Source organism: Salmo salar, chromosome ssa09, assembly GCF_905237065.1.
Source record: "Salmo salar chromosome ssa09, Ssal_v3.1, whole genome shotgun sequence".
NCBI classification, from domain to species: domain Eukaryota; kingdom Metazoa; phylum Chordata; class Actinopteri; order Salmoniformes; family Salmonidae; genus Salmo; species Salmo salar.
In genome coordinates, this window is record NC_059450.1 from 139818441 (window position 1) to 139841451 (window position 23011).

At 44.4% G+C, this 23011-nt stretch overlaps 1 protein-coding gene across 3 annotated transcripts in view; it reads right to left on the bottom strand.

Moving 5' to 3' along the window:
• Positions 1-7771: 7771 nt before the first annotated feature.
• The window catches only part of LOC106613118 (protein FAM131A), a 34592-nt gene continuing 19352 nt past the window's right edge, over positions 7772-23011 (bottom strand). For all 3 annotated transcript variants that reach the window (XM_014215072.2, XM_014215073.2, XM_014215070.2), the window contains exons 4-5: positions 13552-13683; positions 7772-12738 (exon numbers count right to left, since the gene is read on the bottom strand). In XM_014215072.2, the coding sequence (XP_014070547.1) occupies positions 12128-12738; positions 13552-13683 (743 nt within the window). In that variant the 3' untranslated portion in view covers positions 7772-12127. The remainder of the gene's footprint in view (positions 12739-13551; positions 13684-23011) is intronic.

Below are 23011 nucleotides of genomic sequence, written 5' to 3' on the forward strand. Positions count from 1 at the left end.
CTTTATGCCAGCACGTTATGCCAGCACGTTATGCCAGTACTTTAAGCCAGCACGTTATGCCAGTACTTTATGCCAGTACTTTATGCCAGTACGTTATGCCAGTACTTTATGCCAGCACGTTATGCCGGTACTTTACGCCAGTACTTTACGCCAGTACTTTACGCCAGTACTTTACGCCAGCACGTTATGCCAGTACTTTACGCCAGTACTTTACGCCAGCACGTTACGCCAGTACTTTATGCCAGCACGTTATGCCAGTAATTTACGCCAGTACGTTATGCCAGTACTTTACGGCAGTACTTTATGCCAGCACGTTATGCCAGTACTTTACGCCAGTACTTTACGCCAGCATGTTACGCCAGTACTTTACGCCAGTACTTTACGCCAGTACGTTATGCCAGTACTTTATGCCAGCATGTTATGCCAGTATGTTATGCCAGTACTTTACGGCAGTACTTTATGCCAGCACGTTATGCCAGTACTTTACGCCAGTACTTTACGCCAGCATGTTACGCCAGTACTTTACGCCAGTACTTTACGCCAGTACTTTATGCCAGCATGTTATGCCAGTACGTTATGCCAGTACTTAATGCCAGTACTTTATGCCAGCATGTTACGCCAGTACATTATGCCAGCATGTTATGCCAACATGTTATGCCAGGTCTTTATTTAAGTATTTTATGCCAGCACGTTATGCCAGTATAAAGCTGTTGACTTGTTTATTTGTTTATTAACAGTTACATTAGTATCTGCTTCCTTTCCAAGTGGGACTACAGTTGGAGAAATGTTCTGTGAATCATGTCGATTACTCTTTGAAATCATTCTATAAAATGGTTATAAAAACAAGTTCGTATTATAGCACGTATGACTGTTAACATTCACAATACAATACCCATACGTAGAGAGTTACATGATTGTCATCTGCAGCCAGATGTTTTACAATTTTTATGTCTGTGTGTGTTAGAAAAAACTTTTCAAAGACGATATTCTCTCATGTCCAAGTCAGACTTTTCCCTGGAGATATACAGTGGCTTGCGAAAGTACTCAACCCCATTGGCATTTTTCCTATTTTGTTCAAGGCAATTCTTCAAGGCAAAACTCCTCCAGGTCCTTCAAGTTGGATGGGTTCCGCTTGTGTACAGCAATCTTTAAGTCATACCACAGATTCTCAATTGGATTGAGGTCTGGGCTTTGACTAGTCCATTTCAAGACATTTAAAAGTTTGCCCTTAAACCACTCGAGTGTTGCTTTAGCAGTATGCTTAGGGTCATTGTCCTGCTGGAAGGTGAACATCTGTCCCAGTCTCAAATCTCTGGAAGACTGAAAGAATTTCCCTGAATTTAGCGCCATCCATCATTCCATCAATTCTGACCAGTTTCCCAGTCCCTGCTGATGAAAAACATCCCCACAGCATGATGCTGCCACCACCATGCTTCACTATGGGGATGGTGTTCTCGGGGTGATGAGAGGTGTTGGGTTTGCGCCAAACATAGCGTTTTTCTTGATGGCCAAAAAGCTCAATTTTAGTCTCATCTGACCAGAGTACCTTCTTCTATATGTTTGGGGAGTCTCCCACATGCCTTTTGGCGAACACCAAATGTGTTTGCTTATTTTTTTCTTTTAGCAATGGCTTTTTTCTGGCCACTTTTCCATAAAGCCCAGCTCTGTGGAGAGTACAGCTTAAAGTGGTCCTATGGACAGATACTCCAATCTCCACTGTGGAGCTTTGCAGCTCCTTCAGGGTTATCTTTGGTCTCTTTTTTTGCCTCTCTGATTAATGCCCTCCTTGCCTGGTCCGTGAGTTTTGGTGGGCGGCCCTCTCTTGGCAGGTTTGTTGTGGAGCCAAATTCTTTACATTTTTTAATAATGGATTTGATGGTGCTCTGTGGGATGTTCAAAGTATTGGATATTTTTTTATAACCCAACCCTGATCTATGCTTCTCCACAACGTTGTCCCTGACCTGTTTGGAGAGCTCCTTGGTCTTTGTGGTGCCTCTTGCTTTGTGGTTGCCTTTGCTTAGGGGTGTTGCAGACTCTGGGGCCTTTCAGAAGAGCTGCATATATACTGAGATTATGTGACACTTAGATTGCACACAGGTGTACTGAATTTAACTAATTATGTGACTTCTGAAGGTAATTGGTTGCACCAGATCTTATTTAGGGGCTTCATAGCAAAGGGGGTGAATACATATGCACGCACCACTTTTCAGTTTATTTAATTTTTTTTATTTTTTGAAACAAGTTCTTTTTTTCTTTTCACTTCACCAATTTGGACTATTTTCTGTATGTCCATTACATGAAATCCAAATAAAAATCTATTTAAATTACAGGTTGTAACGCAACAAACTAGGAAAAAAGCCAAGTGGGATGAATAGTTTTGCAAGGCTTAGTTGGCTTTTTACATTGTGCCAATATCTTTTCTATTATGGTATGTTCTATTTAAGCACTAAGGCCCGAGGGGGTGTGGTATATGGCCAATATACCACGGCTAAGGGCTGTTCTTAGGCACGACGCAACGCGGACACAGCCCTTAGTCGTGGTATATTGGCCATATATCACAAACCACAGAGGTGCCTTATTGCTTTTATAAATTGGTTACCAATGTAATTAGAGCAGTAAAAATACGTTTTGTCATACCTGTGGTATACGGTCTGATATACCACAGCCGTCAGCCAATCAGCATTCAGGGCTTGATCCACCCAGTTTATAATGATTGAGAGATAACTGTTTTTTTCCTATAGGGAATGGCCTTTTCTTTCTCTCAGGGAGAGAAACTATTTGTTTACACCATTCCCCACAAGAAAATGGCAGGCGGTCAGTGGTACTTTATGATAACAAAATAGCATTGTCTATTTCTCTCTCTCTGTGTGTGTGTGTGTGTGTGTGTGTGTGTGTGTGTGTGTGTGTGTGTGTGTGTGTGTGTGTGTGTGTGTGTGTGTGTGTGTGTGTGTGTGTGTGTGTGTGTGTGTGTGTGTGTTTGTTACAGGGGTGAGGTGAGTGAGTTCTATCCTTTTCAGAGGAGTAAAGGTTGTTCCAGAGACTATAAATGGTTCTATAATGATGTGTAATGAGCTGAGTTAATGGAAAAGTACATTATCAAATCAAATACATTCAGCAGCTTCTTGGAATCCTATGTGATTGTTAAGTGCTTTGCAGAAACTCTACAACTTAATTTGTTATTTTTTCCATAATTCCCTTCCATCGAGCCAGGAAATCACACAATCATACCAAGTCAGGATTTCATTATTTTTTTTGCAAAGAACATTAAGGATATTTTATTAAGAACTTCAAATGATGTCATCAAATTATGTCAGGTGCAGCAAACAAAGGCCAGGTCATTTTTTTTTTAATCACGTGGCAATATTCAAAGTAGTACATTCAGCCAAAAGAACAAGAGAAAATAAATAAATGAGAGGAACGCAAATGAGAGGAAAATAAATGAGAGGAAAGGAAATTTGAGAAATAAATGACAGGAAAATAAATGACAGGAAAGGAAATGAGAGGAAAATAAATTAGAGGAAAGGCAATGAGAAGAAAGGTAATGAGAGGAAAGGAAATGAGAGGAAAGGAAATGAGAGGAAAGGAAACGAAATGAGAGAATGGTGATAAAAGATTAAATCTCTGAGGGATTAGAGGTGGGGGTGTGTGTAATGATAGAGGTGAAGTTTCACAGTTATCAGTAAGAGGAGCGACAGGAAGAGGTGACATGGTACTTTCACTCTGGCTCTTATAGTTGTAGCCTTTGTTTTATGGTTAGCTTGCTTCTGGCGAACAGTGGGAGACTAAGTGCTCTTGGTATATTGCATCTTTTTACATATAAAGCTGTTGCATTTCCTTCATCGGCTCTGTATACCAGTTGCATTCACAATTAAGGTAATTACAGCGAAGTGTGTGTGTATGCAAGTGTGTTTTAATGTGCATCTATGTGTCTGTGTGCGTGTTTAGATGTGCACCGGAGCCACGACATTACCTTGGTGTCACCTCACCGCCCAGCGCACAGGGAATTGTGGGTCGTTTTAATTAAGCACTGCTGTGGCGGCAGAGGCTAATGTGGGTTAAACACAGCCCAACTCTCCACTCCCAGCTCTACTCTCTAATCTGTGAAGATTACACTCTAGCTCTCCAATGAGACGTTTACAGCAGACTACTGTTGCCTCCTAGTTCTGTATGCAGGGCCAGTAGTAATCTAGATGTTCAACAGAGGGCCAGTAGTAATCTAGATGTTCAACACAGGGCCAGTAGTAATCTAGATGTTCAACAGAGGGCCAGTAGTAATCTAGATGTTCAACAGAGGGCCAGTAGTAATCTAGATGTTCAACAGAGGGCCAGTAGTAATCTAGATGTTCAACAGAGGGCCAGTAGTAATCTAGATGTTCAACAGAGGGCCAGTAGTAATCTAGATGTTCAACAGAGGGCCAGTAGTAATCTAGATGTTCAACAGAGGGCCAGTAGAAATCTAGATGTTCAACAGAGGGCCAGTAGAAATCTAGATGTTCAACAGGGGGCCAGTAGTAATCTAGATGTTCAACAGAGGGCCAGTAGTAATCTAGATGTTCAACAGAGGGCCAGTAGTAATCTAGATGTTCAACAGAGGGCCAGTAGTAATCTAGATGTTCAACACAGGGCCAGTAGTAATCTAGATGTTCAACAGAGGGCCAGTAGTAATCTAGATGTTCAACAGAGGGCCAGTAGGGACTAGATGTTCAACAGAGGGCCAGTAGTAATCTAGATGTTCAACAGAGGGCCAGTAATGTCTAGATGTTCAACAGAGGGCCAGTAATGTCTAGATGTTCAACAGAGGGCCAGTAGTAATCTAGATGTTCAACAGAGGGCCAGTAGTAATCTAGATGTTCAACAGAGGGCCAGTAGTAATTTAGATGTTCAACAGAGGGCCAGTAGTGTCTAGATGTTCAACAGAGGGCCAGTAGTGTCTAGATGTTCAACAGAGGGCCAGTAGTAATCTAGATGTTCAACACAGGGCCAGTAGTAATCTAGATGTTCAACAGAGGGCCAGTAGTATCTAGATGTTCAACAGAGGGCCAGTAGTGTCTAGATGTTCAACAGAGGGCCAGTAGTGTCTAGATGTTCAACAGAGGGCCAGTAGTATCTAGATGTTCAACAGAGGGCCAGTAGTGTCTAGATGTTCAACAGAGGGCCAGTAGTGTCTAGATGTTCAACAGAGGGCCAGTAGTATCTAGATGTTCAACAGAGGGCCAGTAGTGTCTAGATGTTCAACAGAGGGCCAGTAGTGTCTAGATGTTCAACAGAGGGCCAGTAGTATCTAGATGTTCAACAGGGGGCCAGTAATGTCTAGATGTTCAACAGAGGGCCAGTAGTGTCTAGATGTTCAACAGGGGGCCAGTAGTGTCTAGATGTTCAACAGAGGGCCAGTAATGTCTAGATGTTCAACAGAGGGCCAGTAGTAATCTAGATGTTCAACAGAGGGCCAGTAGTATCTAGATGTTCAACAGGGGGCCAGTAATGTCTAGATGTTCAACAGAGGGCCAGTAGTATCTAGATGTTCAACAGGGGGCCAGTAGTGTCTAGATGTTCAACAGAGGGCCAGTAGTGTCTAGATGTTCAACAGAGGGCCAGTAGTGTCTAGATGTTCAACAGAGGGCCAGTAGTAATCTAGATGTTCAACAGAGGGCCAGTAGTGTCTAGATGTTCAACAGAGGGCCAGTAGTATCTAGATGTTCAACAGAGGGCCAGTAGTGTCTAGATGTTCAACAGAGGGCCAGTAGTGTCTAGATGTTCAACAGAGGGCCAGTAGTGTCTAGATGTTCAACAGAGGGCCAGTAGTATCTAGATGTTCAACAGAGGGCCAGTAGTATCTAGATGTTCAACAGAGGGCCAGTAGTGTCTAGATGTTCAACACAGGGCCAGTAGTAATCTAGATGTTCAACAGAGGGCCAGTAGTAATTTAGATGTTCAACAGAGGGCCAGTAGTATCTAGATGTTCAACAGAGGGCCAGTAGTGTCTAGATGTTCAACACAGGGCCAGTAGTGTCTAGATGTTCAACAGAGGGCCAGTAGTGTCTAGATGTTCAACAGAGGGCCAGTAGTAATCTAGATGTTCAACAGAGGGCCAGTAGTGTCTAGATGTTCAACACAGGGCCAGTAGTATCTAGATGTTCAACAGAGGGCCAGTAGTGTCTAGATGTTCAACAGAGGGCCAGTAGTAATCTAGATGTTCAACAGAGGGCCAGTAGTAATCTAGATGTTCAACAGAGGGCCAGTAGTGTCTAGATGTTCAACAGAGGGCCAGTAGTGTCTAGATGTTCAACAGAGGGCCAGTAGTGTCTAGATGTTCAACAGAGGGCCAGTAGTGTCTAGATGTTCAACAGAGGGCCAGTAGTATCTAGATGTTCAACAGAGGGCCAGTAGTGTCTAGATGTTCAACAGAGGGCCAGTAGTAATCTAGATGTTCAACAGAGGGCCAGTAGTAATCTAGATGTTCAACAGAGGGCCAGTAGTATCTAGATGTTCAACAGAGGGCCAGTAGTATCTAGATGTTCAACAGGCCTGTTGTGTCTAGATGTTCAACAGAGGGCCAGTAGTATCTAGATGTTCAACAGAGGGCCAGTAGTATCTAGATGTTCAACAGAGGGCCAGTAGTGTCTAGATGTTCAACAGAGGGCCAGTAGTGTCTAGATGTTCAACAGAGGGCCAGTAGTGTCTAGATGTTCAACAGAGGGCCAGTAGTAATCTAGATGTTCAACAGAGGGCCAGTAGTATCTAGATGTTCAACAGGCCTGTTGTGTCTAGATGTTCAACAGAGGGCCAGTAGTATCTAGATGTTCAACAGAGGGCCAGTAGTATCTAGATGTTCAACAGAGGGCCAGTAGTGTCTAGATGTTCAACAGAGGGCCTGTTGTGTCTAGATGTTCAACAGAGGGCCAGTAGTATCTAGATGTTCAACAGAGGGCCAGTAGTATCTAGATGTTCAACAGGCCTGTTGTGTCTAGATGTTCAACAGAGGGCCAGTAGTAATCTAGATGTTCAACAGAGGGCCAGTAGTGTCTAGATGTTCAACAGAGGGCCAGTAGTATCTAGATGTTCAACAGAGGGCCAGTAGTGTCTAGATGTTCAACAGAGGGCCAGTAGTAATCTAGATGTTCAACAGAGGGCCAGTAGTAATCTAGATGTTCAACAGAGGGCCAGTAGTGTCTAGATGTTCAACAGAGGGCCAGTAGTGTCTAGATGTTCAACAGAGGGCCAGTAGTGTCTAGATGTTCAACAGAGGGCCAGTAGTGTCTAGATGTTCAACAGAGGGCCAGTAGTGTCTAGATGTTCAACAGAGGGCCAGTAGTATCTAGATGTTCAACAGGCCTGTTGTGTCTAGATGTTAACCCTGTGGGTGTGTGGTGGTGAGAGCAATTGGGTGATTACAGGCTGAATATTCATATTTTATAGTATGTGGAAATCCCTTCAAATTAGTGGATTTGGCTATTTCAGCCACACCCGTTGCAGACAGCAATGCAATCTCCATAGACAAACAATGGCGGTGAAATGTTCTGTACTAAAGAGCTCAGTGACTTTCAACATGGCAACGTCATAGGGTGCCACCTTTCCAGCAAGTCAGTTTGTCAAATTTCTGCCCTGCTAGAGCTGCCCCGGTCAACTGTATGTGCTGTAATTGTGAAGTGGAAACGTCTAGGAGCAACAACGGTTCAGCCACAAAGTGGTAGGCCACACAAGCTCACAGAGCTTGGTTGAAACACTCACTACCAAGCTCCAAACTGCCTATGGAGCTTAATGAAATGGGATGTAAAGCTCGCCGCCGTTGGACTCTGGAGCAGTGGAAACGCGTTCTCTGGAGTGATGAATCACGCTTCACCATCTGGCAGTCCGCCGGACGAGTCTGGGTTTGGCGGATGCCAAGAGAACGCTACCTGCCCGAATGCATAAAGTTTGGTGGAGGAACAATAATGGTCTGGGGCTGTTTTTCATCGTTCGGGCTAGGCCCCTTACTTCCAGTGAAATTAAATCTTAACGCAATAGCATACCATGGAATTCTAGACGAATCTGCGCTTCCAACTTTGTGCAACAGCTTGGGGAAGGCCCTTTCTTGTTTCCATACATAAATGATTTGTTGAGATTGGTGTGGAAGAACTTGACTGGCCTGCACAGAGCCCTGACCTCAACACCATCGAACACTTTTGGGATGAATTGGAACGCCAACTGCGAGCCAGGCCTAATCGCCCAACATCAGTGCCCGACCTCACTAATGCTTCTGGCTGAATGGAAGCAAGTCCCTGCAGCAATGTTCAACATCTAGTGGAAAGCCTTCCCAGAAGAGCGGAGGCTGTTATAACAGAAAAGGGGGGACCAACTCCATATTAATGCCCCTGATTTTAGAATGAAATGTTAACGTAGTGTATCGCCTCCTCCCACTCGCCACTGCCTCACAGGGGCGCTCTCCCGGCCATGTCTATCACACACACACACACACACAAAGTCTGTGATAAGTGCCCAATGTCAGTACTGGCCTAGAGCAACAGGCCACCCACAGAACATGTTGCCACTCTCTCACTCTACACTCTCGCACACGCACCACACACACACACACACACACACACACACACACCTCCCTTTAAAATCCATCTGTGCCACACTAGGAAAGGGACGCTCATTCCCATTGGTTGACGTAGTATAAATCATAGGACATTCATCCAATCACAGGACAGTGGCGCCACCCCGTTACATCACCCGCCTCTTACAGCAACCACCATCAGCTTTTTGGGGCAGTTAACCTCAAAAGACTCGTATTAGGACAGAAGGAGAGACAGGAACGATAAAGAGACACATAGCAGGAGAGGATAAAATAAAGAGAGATTTCCATCTCCCATTGCTCTACATGTCCATCAGTTGTTTTTCATCATCGCTGGCTAATTGCCTGTCGGCAAAGGTAGCACTCAGCCCTGCCGTCCCTGTTACGTAAGAGAGGGCTCCTGTGAATAAGGATAGTGGGAGGAAGGAAGGGAGGGAGAGAGAGAGAGAAGGAGGGATAGAAGGAGATGGAAACAGACTGAGGGTGAAAGTGGGAGACAGGAAATGCGGGAGACAAAGGGACAGAGACAGAGAGGAGAAGGGGAAGAGAAAGGGGAGAGAAAATGAGACAGATGGAGACAGAGGGAGAGTGTGTGTGACAGCTGTGTGTGAACGAGATGCCCGGAACCAAGGTGCCAGTCACACACCACCAGGGGGACACTTTCAGTGAGTGCGCGTGCAGCCAGACTGGGGGGGACAGAGAACAATGCAACACAAGTCGTAGCTACAGGACAAAAATCACAACCTTGCCCCGGACACACACATCCCCTCTCTGTAATGTCAGTGAAAGGACAGTGACGCAGTGTCCCTCCAACTAGACAATACTCAAACCCTCCAATACACTAAACACCAGGACAAGCTGGAAACAGATGTAACAGGATCTAACCTTACACAACTCTAGTTTGACTTTTAACCCTTGACCTTGTCAAAGAGGAGGACCAATACCATATGAGCAACTTTGTACAGCTGTAATAGGCAGAAAGATAAACATTAGCAACTCGATGAACTTAAAAGAACAGTGAGCAGAGCACTAAGTAAGAAACTCGTACTCCAAACAGTCTCATCAACCATGATAAATGGATGCACAGAACACTGCATTAGAATCAGAAAGCATTACAAGATGCATTCTAGAAAAAACACCCAGCTGTCAAAGTGTCTTTCTACATATTGTGAATAGTTCAGTGTAGAACCATAATGTAAATGTCTGCATGTTGTGGATGTCAAGTGGATCTATGGCTCTGGCTCAATGGTGGGTTAGCATGTGTCATTGGACAGAATGAATGGAACTGACCTGACCGTATGACCAATCAGAGGTCTAAGGTTATAAATGAAGGCACAGCCGTAATGGTTTCCCCTGAGTTGAATTTGTGTCTCTCATTCAATCCACCAGTTGTTAGTGTCATCATCAAAGAATTCAGTTATTTCCTTTCAAATCATGGTGCTAAAATGTATGACACCACCTATACTTTTAATCATCTCTCTGGTAGAAAGTCTAAAACACATTTTTCGTTTCCAAAAAGGGAGAACGGTGATTGGTCTGTTGTCCTTTCCAAAAGCATCATGTAGGCCAAGCCTTTTACCTTCAGTCAGAACACTGCTATACTAAAACACTGTTTAAAGGGAATCGCTGCATTAGGGGTTTTTGGAGCGGACGCACAAATGCAAGCTTGTTGACTGTGTAATATTTCACCACACACACACTAGGGTTTTCATGAACAAATCAGTAAAGGATTGAAGAGGTGAACTGAGCACTAATTATGTGCTTTAATCTTGAATACATTTCCCTACACACACACACACACACACACACACACACACACACACACACACTGTGAAAGAGGATGAGTGAGCAGTGGCTTGTTGTGTAGGGGCGGGATATACTGACGCTCTGAACCAATGGGACTTCCTGAGTTGTATGAGTGACAGTCCCTCTGACCAAACCAATTTAAGGTTCCTCAGATCACCATGCCAATGGAATGATTTCGATATATTTACAAAAAATGCCCTTTTCCTGACATCCTTCGAAAAAGAGTGGAAAGAAAATTAACTTGGAATTTTGCTTCACGAGCAGCTATGAACAGGAAAGAAAGAAGTCCAATATAATTACAAAGAAAATGAAACTTTTCCATTGAGGATAATGACAATAACAAACCGTATCACAGTATCCTCTTTCAAAATTAAATAAACCTTTTTTTGTTCATATTTGTATTTTTTTCCCGGTATACTATATCACACAGTGATAACAAAGAAAGGAGAAATCTACAGCCACGTTAGCTTCGTGCAAAAACCACATACACTGGCACGCCGCATAGGCAAAGATTAAAGCAAGACAACGCATACAAAAATATAGAAAATCTCCAATGCAACTCAACACCTCCTCACTGAAACTAGGTTTCTGTCTTTGTACAACAATTTCTCCACCAAACAACATCTCTTTCATCAAAGGGTCACTTCTGGAACATTCTATTTGTGTTTTTGTCTTCGTTGTTTTTTAAGAGAACCATTGGTCTTAAGAATTCCATACAGGAAACCATAGAACCAAAAACAAAATCTGGTAGCTAAAGTATGTCATTATGACAGTTAGTCATAATGATATTCAGAATAATTATAATAACAACATGTTGAATGATAGAAAACTAGTACAATAAAAGCATATCATTTCTGTCAATCATTTTTTTGTTTTTAAAATACATATTTCCTGTCACTTTTAAGACATTCCAGCATTTCTCATAACTGTTGGTGACAGGTTACATACGGTAGTTTGGCATTCTCATCAAGCCATGCCCAGAAGGATGCTAGGGGTTAGTGCTCCCCTTCTCAGACATTGCATGCATCATCCAATGGTTGCGTGCCACGTCATCGACTGTGCCGTCGGGCACCAGATTGGTATATCATATGTGGGTAGCTGATACGTAAAATACCTATCCAGGCATTGTAAGATCTGGCATGCGTCAACAACGCCTGGGCAGAGGAACGCGCCCAACATCTCCAATGGGATATACTGTATCTGGTTGGGGGCAGAGGAAGGGAGGGGTTATACAGAACAGCCCAAACTACAAAACCGACGTGCTCAAGACCAGGTCAGCACACAAGTTCAGTTCAGCACTTGCAAAAACATGCAGAGATATTTCAGAGTTTTAAGGTTCAGTCTTTTTCCTGTCAGTTGTGTCCCTTTTATTTTTTAGCAGTCACTCGCTTTCTTGTTGTGGGGGGCTGGAGCACTGAACCCCACTGGCCAATCCGTGGGCTTCTTACTGAAACCACAGACCAATCGTTGGGCTTGTTACTGAAGCCTGTGACAGCCAGTCCTGCTCTCCTGCTTCACATTGATAGAAAAGATTGTTTGGACGCCTCAAGACAAAAATATATTGATACATATCAAATGGTCAAGGGGACAGGCGGGTAGGGGATCGACATGATGCGATGAGGCCAAGACAGAGAGGTTACACTGCAGTAAGAGTTCAAGTCATGAAAAAAACATGCAGACAGGTTTAGACATGTCAGAGGCCATGGGAGGGACGGAGAGATGGAGGGATGAACAGTTGATTTAACAAAAAAATCAATGACAGGACAGTCATTGGTTTCTCTGCTCTCTCTCCCTATCCTCCTCCTCCTTTTCCTCCTCTTCATCCTCGTCCAGAGACACCACCCCGGAGGAGGCTACATCTGAGACCTTCCTGTGGGTGGCATAGTCAGGTGGGTACACCTCGCGCTCTCCTTCTCCCTGGCCCACGGTGCCCTCATAGTCTTTGCAGGGCGTACCTTCGTCTTCCCCAGGTGACAGATAGGTCTCGGAGTAGGTCACAGAGTAGCAAGGTGACTCCTCCCCCCCCGGCCGGCTCCTCCCACCCCCCAGGTTGTTGAAGTCCCCTCCCCCTCTAACCCCCTGCCCCACCCTCTGGAGGCGGGCCAACAGCAGCTCCTCCCCCCCTTGCAGGGCTGAGAGGATCTTGGCAGCCAGCTCGGCGGTGTTACCATGGTTGTTACTGCAGTGATGGGTGAGATCTCGCAGTAAGGGGTGTTGCTCGTCCAGGCTGTAGAGGCTGGAGCAGAGGGTGTCTGTGGAGGTGGGGGAGGGCCTGTCTCCCCCCTCTCCTCCTCCTGCCCCCTCACAGCACGGCCCCCGCAGACCCAGGTGCTGACACACCTGACTGTGAAGAATGTTCCTCAGGTAAGGAGGCACCTCTGGATACAGAGAAGGGGGAGAAGAGAGACAGTAAGTATACTGAATAACCCTGCTAATGTCTGACCATGCCTGACAAGGTCAGGTCACGTAGTCAGGAAAAACTAGGATCCCTACTGATGACAGAGCAATGGATTGTTATGGAATTATAGCAGATTCATTATTTAATGAAACTAACTTATCAGGCTAAATCTGGAAAGGGTGAAGGTTATAGCATTCAAGTTGATCCTAGATCTGTGCCTTTGGGGCAATTTCTCAGCCATACACTGTAGTGTTACGGAATAAAATACATAATACTAAATTAAAATAAATGACATTTTCAAGCAAAACAACGCAGTCATATTTGGTGCAGTGGAGTAAGCAATCAGCCTAAAAGCATTGGCATCCCCACACACAACCATACATATACACACACACACAGCCAACAAACTGTCTGCAGCAAAATAATCTAATTAAACTTGCAGGAGGGATATCAAATTTCACTGGGGACCAACTTTTTTTGTGAGAGGATGAAAGTAGGGCACTGGGACAATAAGAGTTACAGACAGCCTTGTCACCACACAGACAGAGAGAGAGGAGACAGAGAGAGGTGGGGGGATGGGGGAAAAGGATGTGCAGGGCCTGGAGGGTAAAAAGCAAGGTAGGAATAAATGAAGATATGAGAAAGGAGGACTTTGCACTCTTCAGTGATACTCCAGTTGTAATTGGGTAGCATTGGCTCAAATTGGGAAGTTGAAAAATGTCTAGTTAGTATCTTTAGAAGTTTTGGAGGAGGTCTGATTAAGATTGTGTGTGTGTGTGTGTGTGTACAGTACCTGTGCTTTGTGTTGTGGGCTCATTGGCGGGAATGAAGTCCTCATCATACGAGTCGTCATTAGAGTCATCTCCATCCACAGACGACCAGGCTCTCAGCTTAGCCTCCGCTATGGCAAACTGCTCCGCCACACCTTGACACACACATAGGTTAGACGTCAATATCACAAACATTCAATACACACACAAACAGGTCAGACATCAAGCCCCATCATTGAGTGCCCATGATGATGCCGGCATATGATTTTTGATTGACAGGTCCTTCTGTGGAAGACAGAGTATGTTGATAGACTGACATCACAGCGAGGTTCTAAACCGGAGAGGTCATACAAACATATAGACATGTTACCTGGATATATATGCAAACACTGGAAATAATTCACACTTGCAAAACACCAGTACAGTGGCTTGCAAAAGTATTCACCCCCCTTGGCATTTTTCCTATTTTGTTGCCTTACAACCTGGAATTAAAATGGATTTGTTGGGGGTTTGTATCATTTGATTTACACAACATTGAAGATGCAAAATATTTTTTATTGTGAAACAAACAATAAATAACACAAAAAAACAGAAAACTTGAGCGTGCAATACTTTTTAGAGCCACCTTTTGCAGCAATTACAGCTGCAAGTCTCTTGGGGTATGTCTCTATAAGCTTGGCACATCGAGCCACTGGGATTTTTGCCCATTCTTCAAGGCAAAACTGCTCCAGCTCCTTCAAGTTGGATGGGTTCCGCTGGTGTACAGAAATCTTTAAATCATACCACAGATTCTCAATTGGATTGAGGTCTGGGCTTTGACCAAAAAGCTCAATTTAAGTCTCATCTGACCAGAGTACCTTCATGCCTTTTGGCGAACACCAAACGTGTTTGCTTATTTTTTTTTTAAGCAATGGCTTTTTTTCTGGCCACTCTTCCGTAAAGCCCAGCTCTGTGGAGTGTATGGCTTAAAGTGGTCCTATGGACAGATACTCCAATCTCCACTGTGGAGCATTGCAGCTCCTTCAGGGTTATCTTTGGTCTCTTTGTTGCCTCTCTGATTAATGCCCTCCTTGCCTGGTCCGTGAGTTTGTGGGAGGCCCCCTCTTGGCAGGTTTGTTGTGGTGCCATATTTTTTTCATTTTTTAATAAAGGATTTAATGGTGCTCCATGGGATGTTCAAAGTTGCTGATATTTTTTTATAACCCAACCCTGATCTGTACTTCTCCACAATATTGTCCCTGACCTGTTTGGAGAGCTCCTTGGTCTTCATGGTGTCGCTTGCTTGGTGGTGTCCCTTGCTTAGTGGTGTTGCAGACTCTGGGGCCTTTCAGAACAGCTGTATATATACTGAGATCAGGTGACAGATCATGTGACACTTAGATTGCACACAGGTGGACTTTATTTAACTAATTATGTGGCTTCTGAAGGTAATTGGTTGCACCAGATCTTATTTAGGGGCTTCATAGCAAATGGGGTGAATACATATGCACGCACAACTTTTCAGGTTTTTATTTTTTAGAATTTTTTGAAAATAAGATATTTTGTGCATTTCACTTCACCAATTTGGACTATTTTGTGTATGTCCATTGCATAAGTTCCAAATAAAAATCTATTTAAATTACAGGTTGTAATGCAACAAACTAGGAAAAACACCAAGGGGGATGAATACTTTTGCAAGGCACTGTATGTACAGTCTGTCACACAAATATACAATCAGAAATGAGAGATCTGTCTCAGATCTGTATGTCACACAAACAGCAGGTAGCCCAGCGGGGTGGCAGGTAGCCCAGCGGGGTGGCAGGTAGCCCAGCGGGGTAGCAGGTAGCCCAGCGGGGTGGCAGGTAGCCCAGCAGGGTGGCAGGTTGCCCAGCGGGGTGGCAGGTTGCATAGCGGTTAGAGCCTTGGGCCAGTAACTGAATGGTCACTAGTTTGAATCCTCACACAGACAAGGTGAGAAATCTGCTGATGTGCCCTTGAACAATGCACTTAACCCTAATAGTTGATAATGACCACTCTCCGAGGGTGTCTCAGGGGGAGTTGAGATTTGCAAAAAAAAACATTTCCAATTCACACGTATATTAATACACACTTGTACATAAAATAGGACAAATATAAAATCAAATCAAAGTTTATTTGTCACGTGCGCCGAATACAACAGGTGTAGACCTAACAGTGAAATGCTTACTTACAGGCTCTAACCAATAGTGCAAAAAAGGTATTAGGTGAACAATAGGTAAGTAAAGAAATAAAACAACAGTAAAAAGACAGGCTATATACAGTAGCGAGGCTATAAAAGTAGCGAGGCTACATACAGACACCGGTTAGTCCGGCTGATTGAGGTAGTAGGTACATGTAGATATGGTTAAAGTGACTATGCATATATGATGAACAGAGAGTAGCAGTAGCGTAAAAGAGGGGTTGGTGGGTGGTGGGCGGGGCACAATGCAGATAGCCCGGTTAGCCAATGTGCGGGAGCACTGGTTGGTCGGCCCAATTGAGGTAGTATGTACATGAATGTATAGTTAAAGTGACTATGCATATATGATAAACAAATAATTGGCATCACTGCAGTACAAGCAAATAATTGTATTACACACACACACAGGGGAGACGAACGTGGGTTTCTCCGTGGCTGAAGTGAATCGGCATGTGACAGAGCCAGTGTTCCGTAGACGAGCTGACCAATCACCTCCATTCACTGTCACCAGCCAATCACAAATTACCTCTTTCTCTCCGCTGCTTCAATGGCCTTCCATTCCTCATTCCCCTCCTCTATTTGAAATTCCATCCAATCCATCTCTTTTCTCATTCCTCTTTTACTTCTCCTCTTTCTCCCTTAGCCACATGCCTTGTGTTCCTCTCCTTTTCTCATTCATCTCATTTTACTCTTCTTTAAATTTCAATCTCCCTCTTTTTTCAGCTTGTTTCTATTTCATCTTTATCTCGCTCTCTTTCTTTCCTCATCCCTTTCATCTCATTTCCATTTAAATTATCTCTCTCTATTTCCCTCTCCGCTGTTCTCTGTTGATTCTCACAGAGATAGATTCTCTCATTCAAATTCTTTTATTATTATTTTTAATTTATTTAACTTGTCATGACGTTGCCCTCTTTGGGGATAGTGAGTACCATCCCTCTCCCTCTCTCGTTCACCCCCTACCAACAGGTTCTGTTAGGCAGGTCATAAATTCCTTGAGGAGTTCTCTCCTCATGGCCAGAGTACAAGAGAGAGTGAGTTTTCACAGGAGAACAAAGGAACCTCTTCTCCAGCATAGAACTTGAGGACTGAGCAATGTACATGTTTTGGAGAAGGTGTACATGGTCGAGGAAGAATCCAGCTACGACCGGTCTATTTGTTTAATGTTTGTGAAACTCATGAGAGACAATACAGCCATATCACCATAACTCTGTTTATACAAGAGTCTCAGTTATGAGGCTTGCATCTAATTGTTGTATAAAATGAATGAGTAAAGATGAAACTATTTGTGAACTTATGTAATGTGATTTTAAACTGTTTAATGAAAGGGAACCCAATTCCCTTTAAAGTTAACTAAGTCATTGGCCCGCCCCATAAGCACAGACATTGATCTGGTGTCATGGGACAGCCTTTTTCTGCTTTTCTGAATATAACCCCCACCTTGGGAATTTATCTTCAGACCAGCTTACCTCGATAACCGAGAGGGCTAAGGTTTGAGTAGATTGCTGAATTCTTAACCATAATACCACGTGGTTAAACTCTGAGACTATCGATACCGACAGAATAAGAGCTACTCTTCGATACTAATTACTAGTCTGCAGCTAGAAATGATGTACCTGTGAATGCGAGAACCGACAACCGACGAAACACCTATTCTTTAACAACATTGCTGAATGTTACTCTGAACTATCCATTCTAACCACGGCAGAGAGAGAGAGGGCGGACAAACTCTCCAACAGAAACAAACTTTCCAACAGAGATCACGACGACACACTGAGCGTAAATATATATATCGATTGCAATTATGCCCGAATGAGTGAACATTCATGTGCAAAGGAGTAGCATTTCAATGTTATAATTATCAACTGTATAGTGTCTTTTATCTTTCACGCCCTTCTCAGTCCCTTTGTCTAACAAGCCGCCATACCAGTTTAGCACACTAGGGCACATCCCCTATCATTTCCTTGTGACCATATCTACTTGTTTGTTTGTGTGTGCATTTCTGTGATTATTTAGTTAGTTAATGAATAAATGATTGAGACAATTGATGTATGGATGATATGGATGATTAAAATATCTGAAAGTTATATTAGGAAAATTATAACTTTGTAATCTGAATATTTTCCTTGGTGCCCCGACTTCCTTGTTAATTACATTTACATGATTAAGTTAGTTTAATCACGTAATAATAATTACAGAGAATTTATTTGATAAAAATAAGTCTTCAGTTTAATGATGCCAAAGACACGACAAACCTTTATTTAACTAGGCAAGTCAGTTAAGATCAAATTCTTATTTACAATGATGGCCAAAACCGGACGACGTTGGGCCAATTGTGCGCCGCCCTATGGCACTCCCAATGACGGCCAGATGTGATGCAGCCTGGATTTGAACCAATTACTGCAGTGACGCCTATTGTACTGAGATGCAGTGTCTTAGACCACTGCGCCACTCGGGAGCCCATTTTACTGTGGCTCAGCCCTAAACTCAGCCTTCACACACAGGAAGTCCTCTGACACATACTGCTAGGGTCTTTCTTTAAGTTTAAGTCATAATGGCGCCGGAGGGGATGGCTACCGTTTTACGGGCTCCTAACCAACTGTGCTATTTTGTTTGTAACTTATTTCGTACATAAAGTTGCTGCTACCATCTCTTATGACCGATAAGAGCTTATGGACATCAGAACAGTGATTACTCACCTCGAACTGGACAAATGTTTTTTATTTAATGAGTCCAACGCAAAGGATATACTGCTTCCCGGAGACAAGGCTCAAATCCCTGTCATTCGCGTGAAGAAAATACTGAGATACAGGGGGCCAAGGTCAGGGTGCCTTATGAGTATTTGTAGGCGAGTGAGTAAAATCACCACTACCATCGGTTCTATTGGCCAACGTGCAATCACTGGAAAACAAACTGGATGATCTACGGTCGAGACTATCCTACCAACGGGACATGAAAAACATTAATATCTTGTGTTTCACCGGCTGAACGACGACACGGATAATATGGAGCTGGCTGGCTTTTCTGTGCATCGGCAGGGCAGAGCAGCTACGTCTGGTAAGACGAGGGGCGGGGGTGTGTGTCTATTTGTCAATAACAGCTGGTGCGCGATGTCTAATATAAAAGAAGTCTCGAGGTATTGCTCGCCTGAGGTAGAGTACCTCATGATAAGCTGTAGACCACACTATCTACCAAGAGAGTTCTCATCTATATTATTCGTAGCCATCTATTTACCACCACAAACCGATGCTGGCACTAAGACCCCACTCAACGAGCTGTATAAGGCCGTAAGCAAACAAGAAAATGCTCATTCAGAAGCGGCGCTCCTAGTGGCCGGGGATTTTAATGCAGGCAAACTTAGATCAGTTTTACCTAATTTCTACCAGCATGTCACATGTGAAACCAGAGAAAAAAACTCTAGACCACCTTTACTCCACACACAGAGATGCATACAAAGCTCTCCCTCACCATCCATTTGGCAAATCTGACCATAATTATATCCTCCTGATTCCTCTTTACAAGCAAAAACTAAAGCAGGAAGTACTTTTCGCTCAATATAGAAATGGTCAGATGACGCGGATGCTACACTACAGGAATGTTTTTCTAGCACAGACTGGAATATGTTCCGTGATTCATCCAATGGCATTGAGGAGGTTACCACCCCAGTCCCCAGCTTCATCAATAAGTGCATCGACAACATCGCCCCCACAGTGACCATACGTACATATCAAAACCAGAAGCCGTGGATTACAGGGAACATCCGCACTGAGTTAGAGGCTAGAACTGCCGCTTTCAAGGAGCTCGCGTCACTTATAAGAAATACCGTTATGCCCTCAGACAAACCATCAAAAAGGCAAAGCATCAATACTGGACTAAGATTGAATCCTACTACATCGGCTACAATGCTCGTCAGATGTGGCAGGGCTTGCAAACTATTATGGAATACAAAAGGAAATCCAGCCGCGAGCTGCCCAGTGACGCGAGCCTAAATGACTACCGTCCTGTAGCACTCACGTCGGTAGCCATGAAGTGCTTTGAAAGGATGGTCATTACTCACATCACCACCATCATCCCGGATACCCTAGACCCACTCCAATTCGCATACCGCCCCAACAGATTCACAGATGACGCAATCTCAATCACACTCCACACTACCTTTTCCCACCTGGACAAAAGGAACACCTATGTGAGGATGCTGTTCATTGACTACAGCTCAGCGTTCAACACCATAGTGCCCACAAAGCTCATCACTAAGCTCACGACTCCAACACCATCATTAAGTTGTGGTAGGCCTGATCGCCGACAATGATTAGACAGCCTATAGAGAGGAGGTCAGAGACCTGGCAGTGTGGTGCCAGGACAACAATCTCTCCCTCAACGTGAGCAAGACAAAGTAGATGATCGTGGACCACAGGAAAAGGAGGGCCAAACAGACCCACATTAACATCGACAGGGCTGTAGTGGAGCGGGTTGAGAGTTTCAAGTTCCTTGGTGTCCACATCACCAACAAACTATAAATGGTTCAAACACACCAAGACAGTCATGAAGAGGGCAAGACAACACCAAATCCTCAAAAAGTTCTACAGCTGCATCATCGAGAGCATCCTGACCGGTTGATTCACCGCCTGGTATGGCAACTGCTTGGCATCTGACCGTAAGGCGCTACAGAGGGTAGTGTGTACGGCCCAGTATATCACTTGGGCCAAGCTTCCTGACATCCAGGACCTCTATACTGGACGGTGTCAGAGGAAGGCCCAAAAAATTGTCAAAGGCTCCAGCCACCCAAGTCACAGACTGTTCTCTCTGCTACCGCACGGCAAGCAGTACCGGATAGCCAAGTATAGGTCCAAAAGGCTCCTTAACAGCTTCTACCACCAAGCCATAAGACTCCTGAACAGCTAATCAAATGGCTACCAGGACTATTTACACTGCCCCCCCCTCTTATTGTGTTACTTTTTATTGAATTTTTTACTTTAGTAAATATTTTCTTAACTCTATTTCTTGAACTGCATTGTTGGTTAAGGGCTTATGAGGAAGCATTTCTCAGTAAGGTCTACCTACACCTGTTTTATTCAGCACATGTGACTAATAACATTTGATTTTTTCTCATTCTCTTTCTCCATCTTATACACAACAAGGTTTACATCCATTCTGCATGTGTGTGTGTGTCTGCGCACGCGCAAGCATGTGTATGCTATGGTCCTGCAGAGATTGGCTCCTCTCCCAGACCTGTTTAGACCAGCACACTCCCAGAACACTTTGATGGCCTATACAGAGTAACCCCATGGAACTGTAGCCCTGCCAGCCCTGCACACACACACAGTACACCCTTCTATACACACTGAAATAAGCTCCTCTTAGTATCGGTCAGGGCTGACAGCCAGACTCCTGCAGGGGATAACCACCATCCAGGATTGTGTGTGTGTGTGTGTGTGTAGACGGAGATGTGTGTGTGTTGACACGAGCTGGTGCATGAATAGGACAGCCCTACCTGGACACAACCCCTGGGTACCTCCCATTCAACTGGCTTAATCTATCCTGACACACACACGCACACACACACACACACACACACACACACACACACACACACACACACACACACACACACACACACACACACACACACACACACACACACACACACACACACACACACACACACACACACACACACACCATATACAGTGCATACATAGTGAAAACCATTCCAACACATTTACCATTGTACCCTCTCCCATAATTGAAACTGAATCACTTCGACCAAACAGTCACAATTACACTCCCATATACAAACACCAATACACAGCTACATTACATTCACAGTTTTTCACACAACCTGCAAAGTCACCCATGCCCAGCTAATATTCAAAGAGAGCCAGTGATGTAGATGAGGAAGCATGTCAGCACTTTGACCAGAGTCCTGACAAAGTGGACAGGGGTACAGTGGAGATGTAAGAGGAAGTGAAGGGCAAGTGAAATAACCCTGGGGTAAGCTGGATGTGATGGTGGGATCAGAAGAACAAGTGAAATAACCCTGGGGTCAGCTGGATGTGATGGTGGGATCAGAAGAACAAGTGAAATAACCCTGGGGTCAGCTGGATGTGATGGTGGGATCAGAAGAACAAGTGAAATAACCCTGGGGTCAGCTGGATGTGATGGTGGGATCAGAAGAACAAGTGAAATAACCCTGGGGTCAGCTGGATGTGATGGTGGGATCAGAAGAACAAGTGAAATAACCCTGGGGTCAGCTGGATGTGATGGTGGGATCAGAAGAACAAGTGAAATAACCCTGGGGTCAGCTGGATGTGATGGTGGAATCAGAAGAACAAGTGAAATAACCCTGGGGTCAGCTGGATGTGATGGTGGGATCAGAAGAACAAGTGAAATAACCCTGGGGTCAGCTGGATGTGATGGTGGGATCAGAAGAACAAGTGAAATAACCCTGGGGTCAGCTGGATGTGATGGTGGGATCAGAAGAACAAGTGAAGTAACCCTGGGGTCAGCTGGATGTGATGGTGGGATCAGAAGAACAAGTGAAATAACCCTGGGGTCAGCTGGATGGAATGGTGGGATCAGAAGAACAAGTGAAATAACCCTGGGGTCAGCTGGATGGGATGGTGGGATCAGAAGAACAAGTGAAATAACCCTGGGGTCAGCTGGATGTGATGGTGGGATCAGAAGAACAAGTGAAATAACCCTGGGGTCAGCTGGATGTGATGGTGGGATCAGAAGAACAAGTGAAATAACCCTGGGGTCAGCTGGATGTGATGGTGGGATCAGAAGAACAAGTGAAATAACCCTGGGGTCAGCTGGATGTGATGGTGGGATCAGAAGAACAAGTGAAATAACCCTGGGGTCAGCTGGATGTGATGGTGGGATCAGAAGAACAAGTGAAATAACCCTGGGGTCAGCTGGATGTGATGGTGGGATCAGAAGAACAAGTGAAATAACCCTGGGGTCAGCTGGATGTGATGGTGGGATCAGAAGAACAAGTGAAATAACCCTGGGGTCAGCTGGATGTGATGGTGGGATCAGAAGAACAAGTGAAATAACCCTGGGGTCAGCTGGATGTGATGGTGGGATCAGAAGAACAAGTGAAATAACCCTGGGGTCAGCTGGATGTGATGGTGGGATCAGAAGAACAAGTGAAATAACCCTGGGGTCAGCTGGATGTGATGGTGGGATCAGAAGAACAAGTGAAATAACCCTGGGGTCAGCTGGATGTGATGGTGGGATCAGAAGAACAAGTGAAATAACCCTGGGGTCAGCTGGATGTGATGGTGGGA